The sequence below is a fragment of the Volvox carteri genome (genome assembly GCF_000143455.1).
Source record: "Volvox carteri f. nagariensis unplaced genomic scaffold VOLCAscaffold_6, whole genome shotgun sequence".
Taxonomy (NCBI): domain Eukaryota; kingdom Viridiplantae; phylum Chlorophyta; class Chlorophyceae; order Chlamydomonadales; family Volvocaceae; genus Volvox; species Volvox carteri.
Window position 1 is genome coordinate 1,424,720 of NW_003307549.1, and position 24,227 is coordinate 1,448,946.

General features: G+C 56.6%; 1 protein-coding gene across 1 annotated transcript in view; it reads right to left on the reverse strand.

Moving 5' to 3' along the window:
- Window positions 1–265: 265 nt before the first annotated feature.
- Window positions 266–24,227, reverse strand: part of VOLCADRAFT_103470 (uncharacterized protein) — a gene marked incomplete at its 5' end in the record, with an annotated part of 25,264 nt that continues 1,302 nt past the window's right edge. The window contains 26 exons of the mRNA XM_002947475.1: window positions 266–548; window positions 1,102–1,139; window positions 1,257–1,332; window positions 3,349–3,393; window positions 3,921–4,026; window positions 4,731–4,746; window positions 5,158–5,290; window positions 5,898–6,032; window positions 6,265–6,371; window positions 6,772–6,799; window positions 7,034–7,165; window positions 7,309–7,386; window positions 7,653–9,392; window positions 10,515–11,074; window positions 11,589–11,637; window positions 11,866–12,078; window positions 12,459–13,646; window positions 17,194–17,219; window positions 17,424–17,500; window positions 17,721–17,849; window positions 19,704–19,825; window positions 20,102–21,389; window positions 21,561–21,843; window positions 22,101–22,223; window positions 22,990–23,003; window positions 23,242–24,179. Of these exons, the coding sequence (XP_002947521.1) occupies window positions 480–548; window positions 1,102–1,139; window positions 1,257–1,332; window positions 3,349–3,393; window positions 3,921–4,026; window positions 4,731–4,746; window positions 5,158–5,290; window positions 5,898–6,032; window positions 6,265–6,371; window positions 6,772–6,799; window positions 7,034–7,165; window positions 7,309–7,386; window positions 7,653–9,392; window positions 10,515–11,074; window positions 11,589–11,637; window positions 11,866–12,078; window positions 12,459–13,646; window positions 17,194–17,219; window positions 17,424–17,500; window positions 17,721–17,849; window positions 19,704–19,825; window positions 20,102–21,389; window positions 21,561–21,843; window positions 22,101–22,223; window positions 22,990–23,003; window positions 23,242–24,179 (7,713 nt within the window). The 3' untranslated portion in view covers window positions 266–479. The remainder of the gene's footprint in view (window positions 549–1,101; window positions 1,140–1,256; window positions 1,333–3,348; window positions 3,394–3,920; window positions 4,027–4,730; window positions 4,747–5,157; window positions 5,291–5,897; window positions 6,033–6,264; window positions 6,372–6,771; window positions 6,800–7,033; window positions 7,166–7,308; window positions 7,387–7,652; window positions 9,393–10,514; window positions 11,075–11,588; window positions 11,638–11,865; window positions 12,079–12,458; window positions 13,647–17,193; window positions 17,220–17,423; window positions 17,501–17,720; window positions 17,850–19,703; window positions 19,826–20,101; window positions 21,390–21,560; window positions 21,844–22,100; window positions 22,224–22,989; window positions 23,004–23,241; window positions 24,180–24,227) is intronic.

A 24,227-nucleotide genomic window follows, 5' to 3' on the forward strand; every position in this document is an offset into this window, starting at 1 on the left:
CCTAATCTGGCAGCTATGGCAGCCGACACTGCTGTAGCCCGCGGCCTAGCATTCCCACCCACTGCACGGGGGTGCCCAAATGCCGCAAATCCGGGACATTGTTTGGTAGCTGGAGACTGTAAGGAGTGGGGTTGCTGTCACAATCAATGGCTGAGATCCACCAAGAATCAAACGCGAGAAAACCCTAAAACCCTAAACCCTGTGCTGTCTTCACGGATGGATGCAAACGGGTGACAGGAAAACCGGCAAGATACCGTGGTCGTTTGAGGGCTAGGTTACGTAGTAGTGGTACTGCATGTGCAGGGTGCCAACGGTCTAGTACCTTAACAACGGTTTCCACAAACCAGTGAAGGGCCTCTTTACACCCGGCCTCTTCCCTACCGGTAACGGACACATACTCCCACAGCCCACGTAAGCATCTTGAGCTTTAATCACACGAAAGACATACAGACAAAACGGTGCCCAACCGAACACTCAGCTCAGTTGAAGCACCTGGAGCCAAAAACACCAATGAAGATAACATAACATGTCCAATTTCGAGCGGGATGCTGCAGCAACATTCAATCATCTTCATACTTAAGGAACAGCAGCATAAACAGCATCGTTACAAACTCGACTACAGCAATCCCGCCGAGACTACTTGACAAAGGGATAGCATTTGGCAAACAGGAGCCCCGGGTCTACCAATAGCCGCTTTGGCGGCATAACTGGCGGCATAACTGGCGGCATAACAAGTAATAAGTAAGCAAGTTGTAACTCTTGTAACTCATAACCAAATGTTGGTTCATTGCACATATTTACCATACGAGATACCCTAATCGCGACAGGGGAGGGTGCGAACTGTACGGCGGCTACCCAGGTGTGTGTGCGTGTGTGTGTGCGTGTGTGTGCGTGTGTGTGCGTGTGTGTGCGTGTGTGTGCGTGCGTGTGTGCGTGTGTGTGGTGGAGGGGGGGAAACCCATTCAATAGGTCCGTGATCACCCCATTCAATGGGGCCCATTGCAGGACCCCAGATCCCTCAGTAAACAGAGCAGCATAGTCACTGTAACGGGAAATCTCAAACATTGCTCGCTTCTGTTGGCAGCACCCTGTGGCACTCACCTCGGTTCCACCCACAACTAGATCAAGAACTAGCGTCACTGGACGGTGGTCAGTCGGGAAGCAACCATCTTGCGCGAGCAGCTCACCCACTCACATCCAAAAGCCACGACGGAGAACACCTGCCGAACCAACAAAAACCTCGATCATGCTCCCACCTGCTTCACCCTTGGGGAAGGTCAGACGACCCTCCAGACCCCCGGAGACATTCGGCCATTTAAATACCAGCAGTCCCTGCGACCGGCACAGGGCACCCAACTGGTGCCCAGCAAAATTGCAGACGAGGTCTTCACTCCTACGTCCAGGCACGTCTGCATAGCCCTGAGGTTCTGCGTCACCCGGCAACCCCATGAACTCCTGCAGTGCCGTCAGCTGATGTAAATCTGGAACATCACTAACGTACCCGGGCAGGTCAGCAGGCGAGGACCGGTGCTTTGTATGCTGTGCACTGGATAGACGGGCATTTAGATCGCCGGCAAGCATCACATCCTCCCCCGATAAATAGATATAAATAGATATCTGCTTAAAGACTGCTGCTGCTGCTGCTGCCGCTTTGTGATATCAGATAATAATAATAATGTTGAGAAACGCTGGCCGTAGCCTTTCGTGTATTAAGGGGGTGTGTAACTGAGGAGCGATTTGGCCCCGGTCTGTATGTACGTATATACGTATATATGTCCCTTAGCACCCCCGGGTTGCTGCCGCCGCACACTCGACCACGCAGCACGCAAGGTTTCGGGACTTAATCCTGCTTCGTCCTCGGAACAACTCAGCATGTGAGGCACCGACGCTCTGTCATCATCACCATCACCAAGCCACGAAAAGTTGTCGCGTTATTTGTCTCCTAGTTGCACCCGCCGCGCGGGGTGCTGGTCCTCCTCGCTGTCTCTCCCCTGACAGAGCCGAGTCCCTCGCGGGTTGCCCCACGGCTTGCCTTCGCCACCGTGTTGGGTATGACATCGCCGCACAATCATACAATCGTCCACAACATGTCGCCCGTCGCAAATGCACACATGCAGCATCCCCGCTCGTGCAATGCCTTAAAGAAGCTGCAAATCCCGAGGGAGATGCGGGTCACCTTGGTTGGGACTTGGGCATGTTTAATTATGGATATGCTTAGATGTATGAAAATGTGGCATATGGATATGCTTAGATGTGAGAATGTGTGCGATACAGCCGCAATGCTTGTTGTTTGACTGGTGACCAAGCGGGCCTTATACTGCAAGCTCGGTTTCCAGGCCCCTTCCGCGCCCGAAAACATGCAAATGTACGCTTAAATATCATTCGGTTTTCTTCGAAAATGCCTTCGGGAAGCTTCGGTGGGGCCCCCGAAGAAATGCTTCAAAAGGCCCCAAATCCGTTCGGGATGCTCCGGGGCGCACTAATTTTCCTTTCAAGCAAAACGTATATATAAATAAATATATTATATATATAATTTTACGTCATATTTTTCCGTTATATGTAACGGAAAAATATAACGGAAAAATCTCAAAAATGTTCGGGCCCCAATCGGGGTGAAGAACCCTGTCGTGCACGCCAGAGCACGCACCCCCCTGAATGCTAAGGGATTGCATGGGGCATAGTAAATCCCAGAAGCGCCTTCACAAATCCGTGAATCCATAAACCCGTCCATGCAGTTTTCTGCGCACGTGGCCGAAGCAGACATCAGTGCTGATCCTTCAGGAGTATTCTGACCAGATTTTGGACGCTATCCTCCGCACCCACGTCTCTGGCACCGCCGGCCGCGTCTGACACGTCCGCGAAACCGCCGGCGCTGTTCACCTGCTTTCCCGCAACAGAAAAGCCAGCTACCGTCGCCGCATCCGCAGCCATAGCCGCTGCTGAACCCATCCATTTGTTGCTGCCAAATTTGCCGTCGCCGTCGCCGTCACAGTCAACGTGTAGTATCCTGGGTATCACGGGATCTGGCATCCGCCGATCGGTTCTTTTCTGAAAAAGACGTAATACAACACAACGCCACCATTGCCACCGCCACCGCTACTGGTGCACTGCTGCTGCTGCTTTCCGCTGGCGCCCTAAGGTCCTGAAGGGATTGCGGGTAGCAGTCCCGGTGTGGTAAATACTGCCACCTGCGCAGCCAGCGTCCCCGGCGCTGCAAGCCGCCCGCTAACGGCTATATGCATCAGCAGGCAGCGGTAGGCCAACAATGGCTGGCTGCGGCTGCGGCTGCTTATGGGCTGCTGTCACCCCTGATGGCGTTGCTGTTTGGTTTGGGGTATCAGAACCCACTTGGGGCTTCCACAGATAGGTGTTCATGATGCCCTTGCCCTTCACCTTTGGGGTCGTTGGGGGTTGAGAACGTTGGGGGTTCGGGGCCGGTCAGGACACATCAGTGCAGTCAGGGTAGGTGTATGTCAAATCAGACAGACATACAGGGCAACCTGTGTGGCTCGCAGTGATAGGCAGCTACACGCACAACATTAATCCATATATACATATACCATGCACACATGCATCCTTCATAGTTTGATGCACCTGAAACCCGACAGAAAACCCCTGCATGTGCTATGTATGCTGGGCACTCCACATGCTCCACGTGCTGTATTTAGGTATTCATGTTGCACTGAGTCATGCCCTCCAGGTCGATATCCTTTACGAACCGCGGTTTAATTGCACTCCAGCCCCACTCCCCCACCCACCCACTCCGCAGACAGGCAGGTTGGCACCTAGGCTTGTAGACGGGAGCTGGCGAAGGTGAGCGCGGGGATGTGGTGCGAGGAGTGGTCGTGCAGATGCATTCGTCCTACCCGCCGTCCCGCCCTCCCTCCCTCGACCTCCGCCCCTTTTAAATCCATTCTCACCTCAACGCCGCCTGTGGGAACCCAGCATTCGTTTCTTAGCAGCCTCCAAGCCGCCTCTGAGGCGTGTATGGCCCCCGGCACACCCGTGCTCTCCATGCGGGAGGTGCTGTAACGCGGTGGGAGGGCAGGGGGCAAGGTAGGAGGGTAGGCAGGTGGCCACGCAGGCACTCGAGACAGCCTGACAGGCAGTCAGGTGACGGAATGACCAGACACGCGCCGCCAGGACGACCCATAGGAAATGTTTCACGTAGAGGACTAGAGGACAAGCAACACGAATAGCCTCCCGCTTCATAAGCTTCATGGGCGTGGTGGCGAGGCAGAGACGCGAGCGCGCGGGAGCAGTATCGGCCCCTCTCTCACCCAGACCTCTCTCGCCCAGACCACCAAATTCTAGACTGAAGTACACGTGTATCACAATGATGCCGGCGAACACCCGCCCACGTAAACACCTTTCCCAACGCAAGCGCTGCTGCGGCGGGTAAGCAAGTACGGATACAAGATACGGAAGAACGTCGCCTAGTACGGAAACGCTCGGCTCGGGCCCTGTCAGGAGTTCAATACCTAAGTTAACTTATCAATCCTTGATTGATGTGAGGACGTGGATAACGCCCTAAAGCCCCCGGGGGGGGCCATGCGATCTATACAAAAGGGCATTTCGCAGACACCTTTCTAACCACCCTTAGCTCCGTTCGGGACCCCATCCCAACCCTTTCAGCCCGGTAAGTGATCTTCCCTTTCACTTCCCGCACCCAACAACCCCCATACGGCATACCACCACGTGCACCGCAAGTCAACCCCCCACGAGCTCACGTATTCACTGTGTCGCCTGTGTCGCATGCAGATGTGTACCAGGTAGGTAGGTAAGAGGGTAGCCATGCACAGGCAGGCAAACAGGGAGATAGGTAAGTAGGCACAGGCAGAGTAAAGTGGGAGACGTACCTACATTTTTGTCTATTTAACTTCCTACCTATCTACCTACCTACCTACAGCGATTGGTGTGCTGACAGACCGCCGCTAACCCTTAAAAGAGACGTCCAGGGCCCTACTCCCCGCACCAGCTAACAAGACTCCAACAACAGATGCATGAGGCCCTCTCGCATCGCACGGCATGGTACGGCAGATGCATGTCGCTCTTGCTACCCGCGGCACATCCACATGGTCCCTAAACGCAATGCTTCCCCTCCGTCGATCATGCGGCAAGAGTTGGTCCCTCGCTGAGGCCCTCGCCCTCACGCACCGAACAGGCAGAACCTGGGCATGCGCTGTCCGACCACTCCGCTGACCACCGGGCCGCTGTGAATGCCGATGCGCATCTGGACAGGGGTCCCCGTGGTGGGCAGCAGCACCTGGTCCGCCGCGGAAATCATGGCCTGTGTGCGTGTGTACGGGTTCTGTGGTTAGGCTGTTGGTTAGGATGTTGGTTAGGATATTGGGAATTTGGGTCCAAGTTGGGTTTGAGGCAGTGATACCACGATTTTACAATTATCCTCCCTCACCGTTGGGGCGTCCTCGACCGTTTGCCTATCTGAAAGTATCGGGAGATGTCGGCATTCAGACTATTACGGCAACATTCCGCTCTGTCCGAGAATCGTACCCGATTCAGAACTGGGATACCATATATCATACCAATTTGTTGTATCACGTCTTTGTCAGAAAAGAACGATTTGGCGGTTATCAGACCCCGAGAGGGATGTCAGAATCCGTGATACCCAGGAATTGAGTTGTGCACATGTTGAGTGCCGCTGTGCATGTCAACCCCTTCGACTTCATTCGTAATTCAGTCGCGCGGAGCTCTTTGCACCGGCGTGCCCAAGTACCCATGAATCCAACATTATGCACACCACGTTGTGTATCGGATACGGCACACTGCATTACGGGAAGCACCGGAAGATGGGATAAGTAGAGCTGCAGAAATGCATGCATCTTGCCGTACGAAAGAGCCGTAGCACATCGTCGCGTCATGCCATACGGACGAACCTTGGCAAAATTCATAACCCTTCCTGCATGGTCCGGGTCGGCGTGGCTGTCTCTCGCGCGTACGGCGGGCATGCCGTACTCGTCCTGGTGGATCAGCCCGCCCGCCACGAAATAACAGTCGCCGATGGTCTCAACCTGTGCGGCCAGTGCGAGCGTTAGGAGCATAGGGGCGCTGCACTTAGTATGTGACATTACAGGTCACAAGTAAACAAGCAACCAAGTTGCTTAATTGTTTAGCATTCGTTTTCCAAACATTGACATGTGAGCCCACGTGCCATGGCGCACCTTCCAAAGCTTCCATCAATCCGGGGTTGAACCAACGTATCTACCACCATTATGGTCCACCTCACCACCGTAACCACCCCACCTTGTAGACCCCAAACTCGTCCAGCCGGCTGTCGAAGCGTGTGAACAGGTCGTTGAGGAAGGCCATCACCACCCGAGGCTCCAACACGTTGCACATGGGTGTGAAGCCTGCAGGCAAGGTTTCGCCAGTGATGATACATAGATGATGATACATGCAAATGCATTTAAAAATGCTAAAAATGAACATCGTGGGAGGCGTGTACGGGTGTGTTGGTGTGCGTGTGCATGCGTGTGCATCCGTGTGCGTCTTCAGGGGGTAGACGGTCGTCCCCATCAGGGGTAAGAAAGGGGAGAACTGGGTGACGTGGGGTTGCGTTGGCCGAGGATCATTGCGCAGCAGATGGCACGGCTGGCCGCACGTTGTACGGCAAGCACGAGGTCGTACTTGCCCATCTGGAAACTGGGCATTGGTTCAATGAATTTACTTGGCTGCTCTACTCCGTGCTGACTGCTGCTTGTTTCACCCTTTCGAATTCCGCCCACTCTCGAAACAAAACCGGCAACGAACCTTGTATGTCTGCGAAAAGCAGCGTCACCTGCAGAAGCAGCAAATGGCACCGACACGCCATGAAAGTCAATCTTTCTAATCAGGACACCTTTAATAAGCAGCACTTGTCCTGCCTGCTGGCTGCCTGCCCCCGCGGACCGCCGCCTTGGGCCCTATCCGGCTTCTGGCCAGTCCGCCAGCACTGCTTTTATATCTTGGCCTGCTGCCAGTTCGACCGTAATGGCGAGTAGATGGCGCCCTAACGGCAGTAGATGGCGCTCACCTCATCATGTGAGATGGCCAGTTTGTTTATGTCGCGAACCATGGGTCGCCAGCGGGTAGGGTCCGGATCCATGGGGGCGCCCCAGGGACCCCCCTCTTCGGTCATGTAGGTCAGCACGTGACGAGGGAAGATCTGCAAAAGGAAAGGTGCCGTACAGAAACAGGGCAACCAACGGGCAAGTTAACAAATTCACCTCTGGAACTCTCTTAGCTGCTACGGTAGCGGCATGCCGTACCACGCTTGTTGCTGCTGTACGGCATCGTACAATTCCATACCTGTTCCAGCAGTCGGTGCTCTGCCTCCGTCACAAAGGCGATATGGCGCTCCGCTTCCACTTTGGCGGTTACATCGGTCTGCGAGGTTCGTTGCGGGGGGAGGTCGTACGAGGAGCTGCAAAGAGCGAGAGAGGGAATACCCGGATGCGGACATGAACACCCGCGGCCGGTCTTTGCATGTATGTGTGTCTGCGGTGGAGAGATGGTGAGAAACGCTACGGGACGGACGGCGTGTGATTCGGAAAACGGACGACCACCTAGGGAATCCGGCAGGTGGACCAGGTGGCCAGGTGCCCAGGAACATGGCATCGACGTGGCTCGCTTACATGGGCGCCGCACCGCACCTGCGTCATGACGATGGCATACTGGCCCGTCACGGGATCTGTGACACGACTCGCCGAGATCTCATGCCAGCAGGTGCCGGCAGCTGTCGTCGCCATCGTTGCTGCCGCCGCGGCAGGGGCCACCAGCGGCGGCACCAGCGGCGGCACCAGCGGCGGCACCAGCGGCGGCACCAGCGGCGGCACCATTAGCTCCCCCGGACAAACGTCCGCATCAACATTTCCCGGGGAAGTGCACTTTTCCAACATAACAAGTTGCCGTACATCATCGTCATCACAAGTCTCTGCAGCGTCGCCGTCATGGAAGTTACCCTCCTCTTGCCTGTTGAAACTAGCACTGCCAACTTCGCAGTCCTCCTCCGCGCGCAGCAGCTCCTCTATTCCATTGTCAACCCCCTGCCGTACCAATATGCTGGCGTTGCGTCCCTGAGCTGTAACTACTGCTGGTGCGACAGGGGCGCCCAGCTTCCTGTGCTGCTCGCCGTCACCGCCAGCTGCCGTCGGCCGCCCAGAGGGGTCATTCAAGGCCCTCTGCGGCGCTGTGCGCGGGCGGGCCCGAACCGCTTTCTGCGTTGACAAAAGAAGCTCCTCGATGCCCGCCTGACTCGCGTACCCGCACTCCACCTCCGCCAGCAGCCGCCGCCCTCCACCTCCGCCTCCACCGCCTCCACCACCGCAACTCAATCCCCAGCTCCCTGTATCTGCGATCGCCACCACTGACGCTTGTCTATCGCTTTTGGTCGTCTGACAACCTGAGAATACACGTGCGGACTGCCTTACGATCGGATGCTGCTGCTGGGAGGATATCGCAGCGTTGCCATTACTGCCGCCCCGGGATGGTCGTACGGAGCCGCCTGCCATCGTTTGTGTTGACGACAGCCAGCCATTTATGTTGCCGTGCGACGATGCCGCTGATGGGGTGTCCGGAACTATTAACGAAGGCGCTTGTGACGTCACACCGGCCGCCACACTGCCTCCCGAAATGGCCGCCTGAAGCGTCCGTTGCACGGCACTGGGCGTGTTGCGCAGCGTGCTGGCAAAGGTAAGCACGCGGCTCGGGCCGAGGCCAGCAGCGCTGTTGTGGGCTTCGAGCTCCACACGGCTATAGCAGCGGCGCGGCGGGGTCGCAGAGCCGGTTGCTGTGGCTGCCTGCCGCTGATATCCGTGATGCACCACCGCGGATAACGTACGGCTGACCAGGCCTTCCGCCGCAGCCGCTGCAGCGGCGCCGGCGGCGCCGGCGCCGCCACCATGGTAGCCGAGTGGGGTCGTGTCGTTACGCGTCGTGCTGCTTGACGACACTCTGTCATACCGAAGCGCCAAATCTGAATTGCGGCGGAACGCAGCGCCGATAATCTTGCGTGTCAGTGACGACTGCGGCGGCTGCGGTTGTTGCTGTGGGCTTCTGCCGCAGGGGGAGGCAGCCTCCCCGACAAGGAGATCGTGGACCGAATGAAATACGGAGTTCGAGGCCTGGCCAGGGCTGACGGCGACACAGTCCGGCAGACCCCGCTTGAGTTCTCGACTGCTATTGGAGACTCCCAATCGCCTAAGTGTACGGCGGCTTGGCGGCACCTTTCCGGCCGTGGGTGTGGCAGCGACAGTGCCGGCGGCGGAGGTGCCGCCGCTGTTGCAGGAGTTTGTGATTGCATCGGAGGCACCTCCCTCGCCTCGCATCAGCACGTCCTCGGGCTGCCGTCCTTGTTCTTTGTGGTCCAGGAAAAGCCCCCATGTCGACGTGGCCTGTAAGATATGGTAGGGAAGGAGGTATATATATATAATATTATATTTGTACGTGTACCCACTTCTGAGCCCTTCTGGGCCCTCCTGAGCACGCAATCGCAAGCAAGGCAATATTAGCATGCCGTCCTTAGGCGCACAGATATACACTTGTATACACACATATGTAATAGGTAGGCACTACTGGTAAAGCACACACCGATGCCCCAGGTGTTCATGATGCCCTTGGCCTTCACCTTTGGGGTCGTTGGGGGTTCGGGGCCGGTCAGTGCACATCAGTGTAGTCAGCGCAGGTGTATATCAAATCAGACAGACATACAGACATATGGCAGGCGGCTGGCAGAGGTTAAGGCCTGACTTCTGCTCCCAGTCGACCCAGTCGACCCGGGTTCAAATCCGCCTGCCGGCTCCTCGGGTGTTTGAGGAGTGATGAAATGGGAGGTGGCCCCCCATCATATGGACGGTGTAGGACGTGATAATATCAACTTGCGAGCTGACCAGGAACTAAGTTGATGCGCCGTTGATCCGCTAGATTTGGTTGGATGCTGGTGGTGAGTTGCCGAACCCAACGAATACATTCTGAAGTCGGATGGGGTGACGGATTAGGGTGCCCCTCTAGCAGGGGAGAGCAGGGACTGCCCCGGGAAAGGGGGCCGCTGGCGAAGTTAACCACCCTGTAACAACATACATACAGACATTTGCTCCCGGGAGATCCAGGATCGAGACCTATCAGGGTCAGAAATTCTTCCGAAGATGGAAGGTAAAGTGCCCCTAGTCGATGGAGGGTAGTGACCTGGGAAAAAGTTGTCTCGCTGATGGAGTTGGGTCGCCGTCGATCCGGCAGATTCGGTTAGATGCCGGTGGTAGGTGCGAAACCTAAGCGATTCTCTGAATTTGACTAGGGTGATTAAATGAGGGTGCCCCGAAATACCGCGGAAGGAAGGGTTTCGCAGGGTAGCTGCCACGGGTGAAAATATGGCCCCCTGTTCCACACATCATATACACACATTTAAAAGGGCCCCGATGACTACTTGCCTGGTGGCTGACTAGATGACTGGTTGCCTAAATAGGCCTTATTTATAAGGATGATAATATGATGATAATTTCATGATCGCGAAAGCTCACCAGGGGTTCCGGCTCCAGCACAATACTTCTCATCTGGTGTAAGGCCCCCACAGCCTCCAGCGCCGTCACGTCCGTCGTGGTGCTGATCAGCTGCCCTATACTCACCAAGCTCGACAACACGTCTTCGCTGCCGGCACGATCCACGGTCGTGCAGTGTGCCAGCAGAAGCCGCGATAGCGCCGCGGCCGGGAGCTCTGGCGACGCCGCAGCCGCCGCGGCCCCTGGCAGCGTCTTTGCCGGCGGCTGCTGGGGCAGTTTGAGAGCGGCGCCCAGATGCGGCAGCAGGCAAACGACCGGGCTGTCCCCGCTCAGTGACGCGGACAACGTAACTTCAGGTAGCGGCGGCAGTGGCGGCAGAGCCATGGGGGGCTGAGGTTGTTGCGGTGGTTGTGGTTGGCCGGTGGTTGTGGTTGGCCGTCCAGAGAGCAGCTCGCAGCTTGCAGCCGCCGGCATGACGCGGGCTATAATGCCGTCGCCGCCGCCGCCGCCGTCGCCGCCGCCGCCGCTGTATTTCGCAGTGCAGCCACTGGCGGCGGTGGCAGCTGTGGCATTTGCAGCAGCTGGTCGGTACGACAAGGCCGGGTGGCAGGACAGGGGAACCTGGACGATACCTGGCATCAACATAGGAGGTGCTCACGTAGGGTTGTAGGCACGGATCAGGGTTCAGGAAGGTGGGGCGATGTTGGTTGAGAGGCAGGCGAAAGGTGGACAGGCGCACGCAGGCGTGGGTGTATTCAATGAAGCTGCGAGCCGCGAGCAGCGAGAAGCAAACGTCGCGGTGTGCGTGTTTTAATGAGCTCAGCCGTGTGTGTATGTGTGTATGTATGTCATGTGCTTTTCGTGTCCACGTGAGTATTGGTCGAATATATCCATGTATATCCACATGGCGTGCGCACGCGTACGTATATGCATACGTATGCATGAATGTATGAATGAAGAGCCGAAAGCGATATGATGCGGGATGCAGGCACGAGAGGCATCATAAGGAGCCGTAGTAGGGAGGAGTCTAGGTTGACTTGTATCAACACGAGATCTGCAATTACGTACCCCTGCGGATGCCCCTTAGAACCTCACCTTTCCAGACGCGCCCCTCGATGCAAACGTCGTTCAGAAATCGTTCGAGCTGTGGATCAATCCAAGGAAGGTGCAAAGCGAAATCTTTTCCAATTTTGCTAAAACGGCAATTTGGTAGTAGGTTTTATCAGGCGAAATGAAAAGTACGTCGGCCGTGGCGCAACGGACGTCTAAAGCACTGCACGTACATCGCCGCCGAGCCGGCAGCGAAACAGGAGCAATTCCTGCCACCTCCCCAACATCTTAAAGATTGCGAGGCATATCCCCGTTTCGTCACCTTGACTGGATCAAAACGGAAGAGCTCTTCCCAAACACTTTCTCCACCGGCGGCAGCAGCGTCGCCCTCCGCCTCTGCATCCGACTGGGCATAGGAAGGTGCGGTGCGCTCGAGGGTGCTGACTAGGAGTCGGGCGGGTTGTTCCTGGGCGACAGGGGCCGCTGCCTGATTCGCCGCCGGCGCTCGAGCCCGAAGGCCGTAGTACAAGATGCTCTGCGCAGCAACAAGCACATCAGCAGTTGGCGGTTTCCTCAGCAGTTGAAACACCATGGGGTGTACAAGTTGCACAACAGTTTTCACGGTCGTTGTGGTAGGAGGTCGTTGCAACTGTAGGATTGGCAGCCGTTGCAGTGGCAGTTGTGGCTGCAGATGCAACCGTAGCTAAAGCAACATAATCTCCACCTTGCATTGACAGCCCTAGCAGCGCACTTGCGGTGGCATCGTAGCGCAGGACTACTAGGGGCTGCAACCGTTGGGGCAAAGCGGCCACAACGAAGGAGATTGCGCTTGCCAACGGCTAACGGCCACGCTTGCCGTACGAAAAGGTTTTAACCGGTTCGCCCACCCACATGAACCCGACCTCTCTCACCCACCGTTCCATTTTGGTAGAGGACTTCCCGGCCGCACAGCGTGAATGCCGTCAAGATGGGCGTGAGCCCCTCCAGGACCATGTTCTCGCGAGCCCTGAAGCCCTCCGCCACTTCCTGCATCGGGGCCCTATGCAGAATATCCCCCCCACCCCCATCACCGCCACCACCACCACCGCCACTGCCGTACCGGCTCTCGGATAACTCTGGCACAGCAGACCACGTGGGTTTGAGCAATCGCTGCCGAGGGACTGCGGATCGCTGTACCAGGTGTTGTTGCTGTTGTTGTTGTTGTTGTTGGTGGTGGTGCGAGTCATCTGCGGCGACAAACGCCAGAGGGCCGCCGCCGTCGCCGCCGCCGCCAGGGTCAACGGCGCAGGGGCCAGACCCTGATGGGGTTCGCGTGCGGCCGCGTCTCTTCATACTTCCTGACAACATGGATGCCACCAGGGTGCTGCACTCCCGGCTGGACGCGTGTGACTGCTGCATTGGCTGTGGCGGCAGCGGCGGCGTCAACCAATGCCCCCCGTTATTGTGTGCGCCAACAGCGGTAGCGGTCGCGGAGGCGGTGGGGATGGCGATGTTTGGTGATGCTGCTCGATGCGGCTGTTGCAGCTCTTGCTGCTGGTATTGTTGCGAGAGCCCCATCACGAAGCTGAGGACAACGGCATGACGGATCACCCCCTGGCTGGTAGCTCCATGCAGGCTGTTCGTCCTGGAGGCAGCGACGTCATGGCTGCTCGTCCCACCTCCGCCGCAACTGTCGTACCCCGGAGTGTTGTTGGCGGACGCCGGAGTGGTTACCCGCTGCTGCCCCAGCGTCCCCACCACCCGGTACAGCTCGCTGCGCCTTCGGTTGCGACTGGACACGGCGTTGCCGGCAGATGTCCCTTTCCGAATGCGGCTGGCGCCGTCTTGATGAGTCACGCCTGCAGGAGTGATCGACTCGTACATGATGGGCTCGACGACGACGTGTTGCCAGAGCCGTGCAACAGGTACAGGTACAGGTGCAACAGGCGCTGTGTTGAGGGCCGTGGTTTGCGGGCCGGTTATTGTTGTTGTGGTGGTAATGTTGGAAGCGATGAAGCCGCTGTAGTCGGAGATAACGTGCGCATTAGTATCCGTTACGGGATACTGGTTGTGGTTGTGGTGGTTGTGGTTGTGGCTGTGGTGGTAATGTTGAAGTTTCCGCTGCTGGGATTGCGGTGGGGACGAGGAAGCGTTGCCGGAGATTTGCGGGTATTTGCGAGCGGATAAGAGGAGCGTGAATGCGCCAGAATATTTGTGCGAGGCAAATCGAAGGAGGTGTTCCCTCACATCTTGCAGCAAGGCGGGCTCGGAGCGCGCTAACGTACTTAAAACCTCGCCCGCACCCTCGACTACTGTCCCGTCCTGTAATTCCGTCTGTGGAATACGGAACGATTTTAGAGCTTCCAGATTGCAGTAAACAGGGTCCAGCCTGAGTTGCGCGGGGTCGGCTTCACCATTGCCGAACGGGACGTGACCTGCGAGGACAAGCACGGCCTGCGGCGAGCTCCCGTAACTCATAGCTAAATCCAATGAAGATTTAAGGTCGATTCCAGCCGCTTGATTTTGTCTGCGGGTTTCCTTTCCCGGCAGGATTGCAGGAACGACATTAAATGCCGGAAGTTCAACTGGACTTGCGCTCCGCCGTTGTCCGTCTTCCTCTGAATCCACGCAAGTAAAGCAAGATATCCAATTGAACATTCTTGGAAATGATTAGGTCGTAAAAACTGGGATACCTGTGGCGGTTCAAGGTCAGGATATGCAGACTTTAGGAAAGGGTTTCGACATGACTGAGGCCCTTCAAGAGACACGTCAGCGCAAATAATCATATATGTTTCATTCTACCCTTTTTACCTCTCAGAAATTAGTTTCGTAAGTACAGACAAGGCGCTCCGTCCGGGTCGATTAATACCGTTGGACTTACGATCCAGTTTCCATTGGGGGTATTGGCGCCAAACTATTCAGGATGTAATGCTGGTATATGAATTCTGTCAGAAAACGTCAGCGGCAGCTAACGCGTTACCACAGTGACCAAAGAATTGTTGCGTTTGTTGGTTCGCCCTTTTGACATTACCATGGATTTCCCTTCTGAAACCTTTAGGCTTCCTTATTTTAAGCCTTTACATGTGACATGGTTGTTTTGCGCCGTTATCATATTAACCTTTCCTCAGCTTGAGGCTATCACTCCAAAAGGGTCACCGTCTAAAGGAGCAGCTTCGAGATGTCAACGTCACGAGCTTTTGGCGCCCTGTAGATGCGTTATGAACCAGTCGGTAAATACCCTTGCTTCGAACAACAAAAATTATAACAAACCTGGCGGGCCACCCGGCTGAGTCATGAAGCCTCCTGGAGCGGACCAACCACCTTCTTCTCCAGCTCGCATCCCGCAATTCCAACAGGACAGACTTTATATCTTTTACACCAGTAACTTGATACGGCTGGCGAATGTGAAGAAACTCGACCCGAGCAAAGTCGCGTTTGTCACGTCAACGGTCGCGCATTCCTTCAAGCCCCAAAGAGCTCAGTAATTCAAATTTGTTGAGATAAGAGTCCTTCAGTGGACACATCACTCGCTCATATCGTTACACAAAGAGAGAGAACAATGAAGTCACAATAAGTATATAACTTTGCCGCAGTCGATCCTGATCTGTTGTCGTAATGCTGGGATCGGGACGACTAAACAATCCTCGTTTTCAATAAACTGTTTTTTTATGTCTGTATCAATGTCTTTTACATGCTCTTTGTTCTTATTTGTTTCAGGCTGGATAAGATTATTATTGGGTTCTACCTGATCCTCACGTAACCTTTTCTGTTGTTGATTTTGTTTCGGCGGCAGGAAGCAACTCATCTGCAGAAGGAATAATTGCTGCTGCAAAAGGCATTCTATGCAAGCTTCTTCCGGTAAGTCTCTGGTAAACAAGCTTCGTCTCTGGTAACAACTCCATTAGGGGGTGTTTCCACTTGGATTAAAATTCGCGGATTAAGGTTTAATCCGTCGCATATGGAAACATCGCGCGGATTAGGGCGGATTAGGCGGATTAAGGTTGGCGCGATTAGTTAAGAGATTTCCGCCTGTATTCGCGCGCTTCGCCGATTAATTATAGATTAAAATGCTATGAAACGCGCGCATTCTTCTTATACTAAAAGCTCAAACTTGGCGGGAAAATTTTGCTACCTGATGGCCACCAGGTATCAAATTGACAATCTCGGATTAACACTTTTGACGACGCCTCATAAAAAGCCTGATTGATAGGTCAGAAGGTTATCCTTTATTAAAGCTGTAGGTGTTCCCAGTTTTGTGGAAGCTTTGTGCTTCTTGTTCGGCATTATGCACCACACCGTGGGTGTCGTTCAAATGTGCTGCAAGGCCTTCATGTTGATACTCGATGTCTTTTAAATATTTCGCAATATTCGTTTTTGCATTTTATGCACGGAGTGGCAGATGTCGTACTTCAATCCGTTCCTTAATCCAGGCGTATGAAACACTCCGACGGATTAGCGGTGGATTGGCGCGGATTAAAAACACCCTAATCCGTGACTTTTAATCCAAGTGGAAACACCCCCTTTGTCTCTGGTTGTAACAACGTCATTAGCGCGCCGCCATGCCGCCTCGCGTTGCCAAAACGCGACGCGGGATCCGGTATCGGAACTGACATTCAATCCAGTTGAATGAGTTGCCGTTATAATTACCTTAACATAGGGAATTCTTAGATCCTTCTTCGGGGATTCGCGGAACCCTACCTCGTGCGCTGACGCTACTGGGATCGCACCATGAGTGCGACAACATCTTCCCGTCGTCAAGCACGCGGACCCCGCAGGCCCCAGCTTTGGAGGTGGCTTGCACACAAGAACTGCAGCAAGCGGCCCTCAGAGCCAACCTTTTGGTGGTCTCGTTTACTACCATAATCAGAGACGGATCTAGGGTGGAACTGGATGGCCATACCTGGCCATTTCAGACATCACTCTACCAAGCACTCCTACCTCTCCTGCACTCGGCAATTGTCCACCGCCAGCAAATGCCAGGCACAGCTGGCGGGGAGCATATATCCAACTGCGCGGTGGGGCTATCTTTAACATACGACCCCGCCATTCCCCAGCAACAACAGCACCAGCTTATCAACCTCCTGGACACACGCAGTCAACTGTGTACCACCGTGACCGGCCACACACCGGTCTGGTGGGTTGCCAGGGAGGGCCCCTACTATGTCATACCATAACCGCTGCAAATTCTGACCCACGGCTGGCCACTGGGGCTGATGGAAAGCATGGTTAGGGCACAATTTTCCAAGTTGCAGCTGCCAGATGAGATCTTAGGAGTCTCTGCATGGTTCCACTACAGAGTCCAGTGCCCCATGCCGGCACTGTATAAGTGGATTATCTCCCACCGCTCGGGGTATCGCCTCCCAAATGACCTGCCATGCCGCTGGCATGTCAATGGGATGATGGACTTCGTCATCCTGGTTACACCATTCGAGACGGAAGCATACCAGGTCCAAAAATCAGCAGTTGCACACCTTGAGGCACAAAGCACGACGACTGCTGCTGGACTGAATGACGAAAAAACCACAACCGTGCGCATGGGATGCTCATATGCTGCTGCCGCTGCCACTCAGCAAAGGGAGGGGGCAACACATACCACTCTACAGCAAGAACCTCTGCAGCAGCAGGTTGTGACTGTCGACATCATTCAGCGAGAGCCCCCACCAGTACCCACCGTGCAGCAGGACTCAGCTGCCACCGCTGTGGGGTGATGGGCCACACCCGCTGCTGCCGTTGGGCAGCAGCAGGATGTGACTGTTGACACCATTCAGTGGGAGTCTCCACCAGCTGCCACCGTACAACAAGAGTCAGCCGCCACCACTGTGGGCCGACGGGCTACATCTGCCACTGCAGTTGGGCAGTGGCAGGGTGTGACTGTCGATGCCATTCAGTGAGAGCCTCCACCTGCTGACACTGTGTGGCAAGAGTCAGCCACCACCACTGCGGGCCGGCAGGATGCATCTGCCACTGCCGTTGGGCACCTGCACAGTGTGACGGTCAACGCCATTCAGTGTCAGCTTCCGCCGGCTCCCGCCATGCAGCAGGAGCCTGTCAATACTGCCGCGGGCTGACAGGCTGCATCCGCTGCTGCCATTGGGCAGCGGCAGGGTGTGATGATCGACGCCATTCAGTGAGAGCCTCCTCCTGATGCCGCTGTGCAGCAAGAGTCAGTCACCACCACTGGGGGCCGACAGGATACACCTGCCGCTGCCCAACAGCAGCGGCAGAGTGTGACGGTCCATGCCATTCAGTGAGAGCCTCCGCCTGCTGCTGCCATGCTGCAGGAGCATGTCGATACCACTGTGGGCCGACAGGCTACATCCACCTCTGCTGTTGGGCAGTGGCAGGGTGTGACGGTCAATGCCATTCAGTGAAACCCTCTGCCTGCTGCCACCATGCAGCAGAGGTCAGCCGCCACCGCTGATAGCCGATGGGCTGCATCCATTGCTGCCATCAGGCAACAACAGTGTGCGACTGTCTGCACCATTCAGCCAGAGCCTCTCTATTGATACGGGCCGACGGGATGTATCCACCGTTGCCGTTGGGCAGCGGCAAGGTGCGACTATCGACACCATTCAGTGAGAGCCTCCGCCTGCTACCGCAGCGGGAACCGACGGAAAAACGAAGAATGATCATTTTTGTGATATGCTTAGCTTGGCCACAAATTTCTAAAATTTACAGACATTTTATCAGTAAATTCCTGAGGAGAAATACCGTTATTTAGAGCTGATTTTTCTCGGCAAAAAACCCAATCATATATCTCGTTATCTAGCGGTTTTAAGTCTTATTATAAATTTTTCCCTTGCCTCAGGATGGAAAATTGTTTTTCCGCGCAGCATGATTCCCTCATTACCACCACTGGCCGGCAGGATGCATCTGCCCATCACTCTGGGAAAACGGGGGTCATTTTACCCGTAAATTTGGGTCAATCCACCCGTAATTTGACAGAAATTATGGGTCCGTAACACGTTACTGGTCCCGTAATTTGAGCACAAGGATACGGGTGAACATTTACAGGCGACTACCCCGGAATTACGGGTGGATATTACGCGGTGCTGCAGGTGAATTACGGGCGCATGTAACCAATTATGCGCACAATTACGGGTGAAGACCCAGTGATTACGGGTGCATATTATGCGGTGCTGCAGGTGAATTACGGGCGCATGTAACCAATTACACGCACAATTACGGGTGAAGACCCAGTGATTACGGGTGGATATTACACGGTGCTGCAGGTGAATTACGGGTGCATGTAACCAATTACGTGCACAATTACAGGTGAATAGCCAGTGATTACGGGTGGATATTACGCGGTGCTGCAGGTGTATTACGGGCGCATGTAGCCGATTACCCGCACAATTATGGGTGAATACCCAGTGATTACGGGTGGATATTACGCGGTGCTGCAGGTGAATTACGGGCACATGTAACCAATTACACGTACAATTACGGGTGAAGACCCTGTTATCACGGGTTACACAGGCAGATATTACTCTGAGATGTGACGCTTACTGCGTGTTAAATTAACGATTGGTGAATACTGCGGCAAGCCTCAAGATGGACGCGAACCCCTTGTCAAAGTAGCCTAAGTCTCAGTATGCTTGTGGACCAAGGCGCTTTGGACTCACAACGCCAACCAGCCAGCCTGACAGCCTGATGCATTCATCCCAACCATCATCCTCGAAAACAGTGTTCATGTCACCCCCCATACAGCAAGTGCTCGCCAAGAAGTCTCACCACCACTTGCAGAGTTTGTGCCTACTGCTTACTCCTACGGATGAAACCCCCGATGCATGACATGTACCGGCACCTATTGGGATTGGTCTGTCCCATCCTGCCTGGGGCCGACCTGGTGTGTGCACCCCCAAGCGTTCATCACTGCTGCCATGTTACTGCTCGCTTCCACCACTGCCGCTGCTGCCACTGCCACTGTTGCTGCTGCTAGCTTCGCTATATTTGCCCGTGTCCTCCGAGCTGGACTCCTCCCCAGCGCCAGCGGCTAGGACCTCTTCCTCACCAGCGTCCGACCCACCCTCCGAGCTACCCTCCTCTGTCCGCCCCCTCCGCCCTCCCTTGCCTGCACCGCCCTTCCCCGCACCTCTGGCGGTCCCCTTGCTTGCACCCCTGCCCCGGCCTGCACCCTTGTTCCCCTTCTGCCGTTTATTTCCAACCTTGCACCCCGACCTCACACCCAGGTCGTCGTCATCACCGCCACCCCGCCTGTGCTTGCCAGCTTCGCCCTTAGCTGCTCTTGGCACCTCGCTGACCCACTCCTTGAATGCATCGCAGTTGGTGGTATCCTCGTCCTGTGTGTGGGGGGGGGGGCGGCAACACCCAGTGCTTACATTCAAGGTAAAATATCAGGGTAAGACCCAACAAGCTGCCCTGATGTTGAATGTTGACATAACCCATCAGCACCCCTCGACCTTGTTCAACATGCTCCCCAGGTTCCAAAAGGGTTACAAGGCAGCCCTGGTTGCAAGCAGTCCGGAAACGAGCAAACACTCCTCACCTGAATCGTATCGTTCTCTCCAGACACCCATGCCTCCTCGGCTCCACCGCCTGTGTTGCTCTCCACGCACCCTGTCCCGCGCCCAGTTCTCCCGCCACTGCTGCATCCACACCCTCGACCACCGTGCATGCCAGCGGCGGTTCCGGATCACCCACGGCCGCACGTGCCGCCAGCGGCACCTGTGACCTCGACTGGGGCCTGGGCTGTTGCCATGCCCGCACACAGTGCTGGTCCTGCCACCCCTGGGACGCATGGCCTGGGCAGTTTCAGCTGCTAGGTTTGCTACCTGGGCAACGCCCACCTCGCCCTGCCTGGGACCCGTGCCGGTGTCCCCCCCTGCGGTTGCTGCTGCTGCGACACCTGCTGTGCGGCTGCCACCCTTGCCGCCATCCACGGCATGTGCACCCATGGCAGCAGCCTCTCCGCCACCCACCGCCTGTTCGTGGTCCCCGGCGGCTGCTCTCACTGCTGCACCAGCACCATCATTAGCCGCAGCATCCACCACCTCAGCTCCCACTGCGGCTGCCACAGCACCGTGGTCTTCAGTGATAGTCGACGGTCGCAGGACCTTGTCCAAGACCTTCTTGCTGGTGGCGGTCGCCTTGCCAGGCGCGGGCCCACCGACGGCCAGGCCCTCCTGGCTGATCCCGAACAGCCTTTGTGCCGTATCCGTGATCAGGTGAGCCTGCGGCCACGTCGATGAGGTTTTCTCCCTGGCTACCTTAGACCAGTACATCTGCAGGAGCTCCCCGGCATCCCGGATGCTGGCAGATGCACCCATGGCCATAAACAGGCCGATTGGTGCAACTGGAGAGGCGTGGCTGCCAAAGGCAGACAGCTTGTCAGTGTAAGTCAGGTACAGGCTTTGGTGGTCCTTGAGGGTCGGCAGGCTGCTTGCACACTGGCTCGTCATGCCAGCCATGTTGGCCAGGGCGTCGATGGGGTAATTGCCTTCATGGTTGGGGTGAAGGAAGAAACCCGCCTCCAGGGAGAACCAGAGGTGCGTGCCTGCCTCGGCATTTGAGGCAGTCTGGTGCGGGTCGCCCTGCTTGTGCCTTGCACCCGTAGCTGCTGCTGCGCCACCCTGAGCTGTCCCGGCGGCCACTGCAGTCGCTGCTCCCCCAGTGTCCGACCATTTCTGTGTGTAAAGTGCCTGGAGCCCACGCAGGTCCGACATGAGACTGGTGCCAGCACCCTCACTCCCACCCATGACAGAAAGGCCAGTTAGCATCTTGGACGCCATGTTCGCCTTCATGGCGAGTTTCTGCATCGTTGCACTCCTGTCCTGACCATCCTTAGTGCTATGGTTGACCCCCTTCTTTTTTCTGTGTTGGTTCCCCTTGGCGTGTGTCAGATTCCTGTGGTTTGGTGAGGGGAGGAGCTGGGCCTTATCCACTAGCACCTAGATCATCATGATTCCGGTCTGGCAGTTTGATCAGTTGTCTTCAGAAGGCCCTTCGGTTTGTCCCGTGCATGCGTGGTGGCTGGCCTCTGCATCCCCGCCACGCTCCCTTCACCCAACCACTCACATGCGGACACTGCTCCAGAGCTGCCGCAGCGGGTACTTCTGGTCGGGCGCCACCTGCCCAATGCCCGGAACGAGCCAGGGGGCCTTGCTCCTCTGGCAACCCCGCGCGACCTGGCTGGTCAGCAGGTCTGTGTGGGCAGAGAGTGCGGCCTCGTGTGCACCCACGGACACCAGGTCTAGCCACATCCGCACCGTCGCCACTGACTCCCCATCTGGTGTTGGCGCCCCAGAAAAGGGCAGGTCTCCATTGTACTCGGTAGTCAGGAGCGTGTAGCAGATGAACCCTTTTGGGCGGTTGGCAGGGGAGATGCAGGGGAGGGGGGGGGTGGCGCCACGGTGTGGCCAAGACGTCATTTGGCCCCATCGGTGGAGCAGCGTACCAAGCAACAAGGCTCGGGGCCGGTGGGCCTATGGAGTCGAACGTTCAAGCGCCACCCCCCAAGGGGCTAAAGGGGAAAATGCGGCGTGTGGGCTCTTGGAACACGTAGAACACGTAAGTCGAATCTGACATTCGGCACCCAATAACAGGACACAGGCTCACCGGTGATCAGGTCCGTGTAGGCCAGCCCGCGCGCGCTCCCGATTGGAAGCACCCCATTGTCCTCCTTGTCCAGCAGGCAAAGCTTTCCTGTGGCGATGTCGCGTGGCCATAGGCCCTCGAAGCCTGGCGGGGTCCGGTTTGGCCATGCCCCAGCATTAGTCAGTGCTTGGCACAGACTTCTAGTTCTAGTCTTGAGCAGTACAAGCCAGGGTAGCTAGGGCCTGGAATCCAGTACAACCCAGCAAGTGTCACCCAAGCGGAAATTTACTAGGTGCGCCAAAGTCCAAGCCAACGGGGCGGGGAACATACATTGACGCTTCAGCTCGTTGAAGGCCTTGCAGTTTTCCCGCTCCATGATCCCACACACCACTGCTTCTTGAAAATGATCGCTGATATCATGTTACCTCCCAGCTCAAAACTAAGCGGTATCATGTTTTGGCTCTGCTGTTCATAGGATTCCCCTAAAGCACACCAGAGTTCAATACTTCCGGGAAAGTCTTGTTCCATTTTCCAGCTTATGGAACTATAGAGTTGCACTTGTTCAGGTCAAGACGGCACGGAAGCTATTGGTCCGTCCTGTATCCTAGAGTCGTGGCTAGTGTAAACTGTATCAGGTATAACAATGGAATACAAGGACATAGAGAGCGAGGCAGGTTGACGGGTTGTGTTCGGTGGCGGCTCCAGGGCTGCTGCAAGGCCCTGCTGGACGAGGATGAGTACCCCCGCTGTGTGTGTCGAGCTAGACCACGAGTGTGCCGCCACCCGCCAGCCTTGGCTATGTACCCGCATTGCGGCTTGGCGCAAGTCCCGCTCAAAAAGGCACTGGTGCTGGATGTTGGTATGATGTGTCTCCTGCAAGCATACCACGTCCAGGCGCATTTCTGCCCACTGCTGAACTGCTGCCTGCAGGCGGTTTCCATGTGTCGCCAGCAGTCCGTGCATGTTGTGTGTGGCAATCCGGAGTGGATGGCCTTGCACAGCATTTTGCTGCTGACTTCTCCTGGTCCCCCTGCTTGGCATTTAGTCGGAGTGTTCCGCCTCCATGGCGGTAGGGATGTATTCCTCCTCCTCCTCATCCCCCTGTGTTGATGCTGGGCTGTGGGTGCTCAGGTGTTGCTGGCATTGCACGGCGGCTGCTCACTGGGCGTGGGGTTCGCTGGGGGACGGGTCTCTAGCTGTCAGTTGCAGTTGCAGGCTTGGGACCTGTGTGCTGTCGGAGGGCTGGGCCTGGCTGCCAGTTTGCAGCTGCGCAGTTAACTTCTCTCCGGCTTCCTCTGCTGCCCTCTGTGCCCTCCATATCTCCATCTGGGCTTTGTTTCGCTCTGCCCGCTCTTCTGCAGTAAGGTGCTCCAGCCGCTGCCGCTTCCTCCTTGGGGCCTCAGACGGTGTAGGGTCCTGGTTCGTCTCAGGGCACATCTGCTGCCTAGCTTTGCCCCCGGTTGCCCATTGCCTGCCACCTGGCTCCTTCCTACCTGCTGTGAACAGGAAGGTGGGGACTGTATTGGCTATGGTTGCTGGTGGCTCTTGCTCCCGTGGTGCCGCCAGTGTGGTGTCGCACTCCCTGTGGGTTGTGGTTTCCTCTTCCACCACCGTGGGGCCGGCCTGTGCCCCTAGCCCTTGTAGAGCTGCTGCCGCGGCCGTGGGGCCTGGCTGTTGCGGGGCCACTGGTGGCGGCTGCAGCGGCAAGGGTGGTGGTGGGGGCGGGGCCTGCAGCTGGGACAGGGCCTGCAGCTGGGCTGGGGCCTGCGGCTGGGGCGGGGCCTGCAGCTGGGGTGGGGCCTGCAGCTGGGGCGGGGCCTGCAGCTGGGGCAGGGCCTGCAGCTGGGGTGGGGCCTGCAGCTGGGGCGGGGCCTGCAGCTGGGGTGGGGCCTGCAGCTGGGGCGGGGCCTGCAGCTGGGGCGGGGCCTGCAGCTGGGGCGGGGCCTGCAGCTGGGGCGGGGCCTGCAGCTGGGGTGGGGCCTGCAGCTGGGGCGGGGCCTGCAGCTGGGGCGGGGCCTGCAGCTGGGCCGGGGCCTGCAGCTGGGGCGGGGCCTGCTGGGGTCCCACCATTGCAGCAGTTGCAGGGGCCGCCTGTCCTGGCTGTGCAGGGACGGCGGGGTTGCTGGCTGCATGATTGGTAGCTGCTAT